General features: G+C 45.1%; 1 protein-coding gene across 1 annotated transcript; it reads left to right on the top strand.

Annotated features, from left to right (window-relative positions):
• Positions 1 to 211: 211 nt before the first annotated feature.
• Positions 212 to 1,871, top strand: LOC148019710 (uncharacterized). The gene has a single exon (XM_087699854.1). It carries the CDS (start codon positions 677 to 679, stop codon positions 1,271 to 1,273), a length of 597 nt encoding a protein of 198 aa, XP_087555980.1. The 5' UTR covers positions 212 to 676; the 3' UTR covers positions 1,274 to 1,871.
• Positions 1,872 to 2,143: the final 272 nt, after the last annotated feature.

Here is a 2,143-nt window from a genome sequence, read left to right as displayed (position 1 = left end):
AGGTTACTACTTTACGCACATGGGGGTGAGACCTATCTCGAGTGCTGCGAAGAAAATTTTGACAGCAAGAACAGGACCTGGGAAGGAGTTTTCTGTCCATCACACAAGCCCACATAACATACTTAGAGAAATCACAGAAAGGATCATCAATCCTTCAATTGGTAGCTCCTAACTTGGGTACATACATACATACCTAATAACGTACTGAGACAGAACTGACAAAAGGGTTATCAGCATTCCAATTGCCTTGTCCTTCCAAGATTTCATACATACATACATACATACCCATATACATCTCTCTCCTATGGTCTCATAACATACTTACGGAGAGAGATTAGAGGCACAATCAGTCATCCCATTGCCATCTCCTGACAAGATTCAATACATAGATACATACAAATATCATCAACCAGAGAGAAAGAGAGAGAGAGTTTTGTCCCTTCATAAGTACATATATCACACATCTCCTCTCCTAAGGTCTTATAACATACTTCAGAGAGAGATTAGAGACTGGATCAATCATTCAATTGCCTTCTCTTTACAAGGTTCTGTACATAGATACATACACATCTCATCAACCACAGACAGAGAGAGAGCTTTGCTTCTTCATACGTACATATCCACAGAAGGTATCAACCTTTCTTGTCCTTACAAGATCTCAGCTTGCTCCATAAAAATGGACAAGAAGAAGAAAGCCAGCTATGGCGGACTCGGGGCAGCCACTCTCTGCATCTTCGCCATGGTGGCTCTCATCTTGCTCGTCCTCCTCCTCCTCATCATCTACTTCTCCGTCATCAAGCCCCAGGACCCCTCCCTCACCACAGACTGCATCCAGCTGCAGTCCCCAAACCCTAGCCTGGCTGCGACGGCCACATCGGCGCTGCTCGCCTCTGTGCTTTGCATCAACGCGACGCTGTACAACCCTAACAAGGCCGCCTTCGCGTACGAGAGCGTGGCAGTCTCCATGGCGTACAAGGGCAGGCAGATAGGGTTTCTGATGATGCCAGGTGGGGCGGCGAGGGCCGGAGCAAGCATCCGGTTCATTATCTGCCTGTCGCCGGGCGCGGGCCAGAGCTTCCTGTCGGACGCAGGCTTGCAGCACGATGCGGCTGCATATCAGATGGTCTCTGTGACGACGAGGGTGGCCCTATCTGGGGATGTTACTGTGCTCGGGAGCTTCAGCCATGGCACGGGAGCTTCCAGCGACTGCATTGTCAGCATCTCTGCGCGGCCGCAACAGGTGGTTGCATATACGTGTGGAGGTTACCTATAGCGCGCACCCACAGACACAGAGAGAGAGAGAGAGAGAGAGAGAGAGAGAGAGGAGGGTTATCACATGAATTTTTTCTTCCCTTACACCCACAATGAACACCAATGCATTTTGCCAATGGTATTAGGAGATAATGGCCACACACAGAGAGAGAGAGAGAGAGAGAGAGAGAATCAGTCCATTGGCATTCCTAAAACATCATGTCATGCACTATCAATGTCATGGGGCTCACATGAGACATTGTTGCTTGGTTTTGACCCCTCATAACATAACTTGGATGCTTCCATAGTTGTATAACTTGTCTTCACATCACCTGTGTTGTGGGGACATCTTCCACTTGTCATTGCAATTTGCAATAGCTTATTGGCATTGCAACATGTGGGCATGCTACAAGGTCACCCTACATAAGAGGACCAGGGTGCCACCTTTGCCTCTATTGTTGTTTTTGTCAAGTCTTACCATTGAAACGTGTTATTGCTGCTAAAGAGAATGTGTGGATATGCTTCACAAGGTACCTTATCTGCAAAGACTCAATGAACTGAATGCACAAGTAATTGCAAGCCTTGTATATCTGGCACTAACAATTTTGTCATAAACACCCCTTTATTGTGTGAATGCATAAGTAGCTTGGGGTGAAACTTTATACAAGCAACTATCAACTTTATTCAAACTTAGAAAGATTATAATGGCAAAATTGCAACCCTTCATGCATGTGTGTTGTTGTATGTGGAGTTGTAAATAATTTATATTTTAATGAAAAAAGTTATTTATATTTTTATCATAGATATTCACAAATGCATCTTTATAATGCAATGGGGGAAAAGTTGTTTGACCCCCCATTTCAAGTCATACATTGCTCTCTTTAAAAGCTTG

This window comes from Lygodium microphyllum, chromosome 19 (assembly GCF_053477565.2).
Source record: "Lygodium microphyllum isolate KBCC chromosome 19, Lygodium_microphyllum_v1.1.10, whole genome shotgun sequence".
Classification (NCBI taxonomy): Eukaryota; Viridiplantae; Streptophyta; class Polypodiopsida; order Schizaeales; family Lygodiaceae; genus Lygodium; species Lygodium microphyllum.
Note: the sequence above shows the minus strand (reverse complement) of the source record. Positions and strands in the feature narration are given on the sequence as shown.

What these genes read in the sequence shown, in the direction of transcription:
- LOC148019710 (XM_087699854.1), top strand. Translation starts at nt 677, where the DNA reads ATGGACAAGAAGAAGAAAGCCAGCTATGGCGGACTCGGGGCAGCCACT.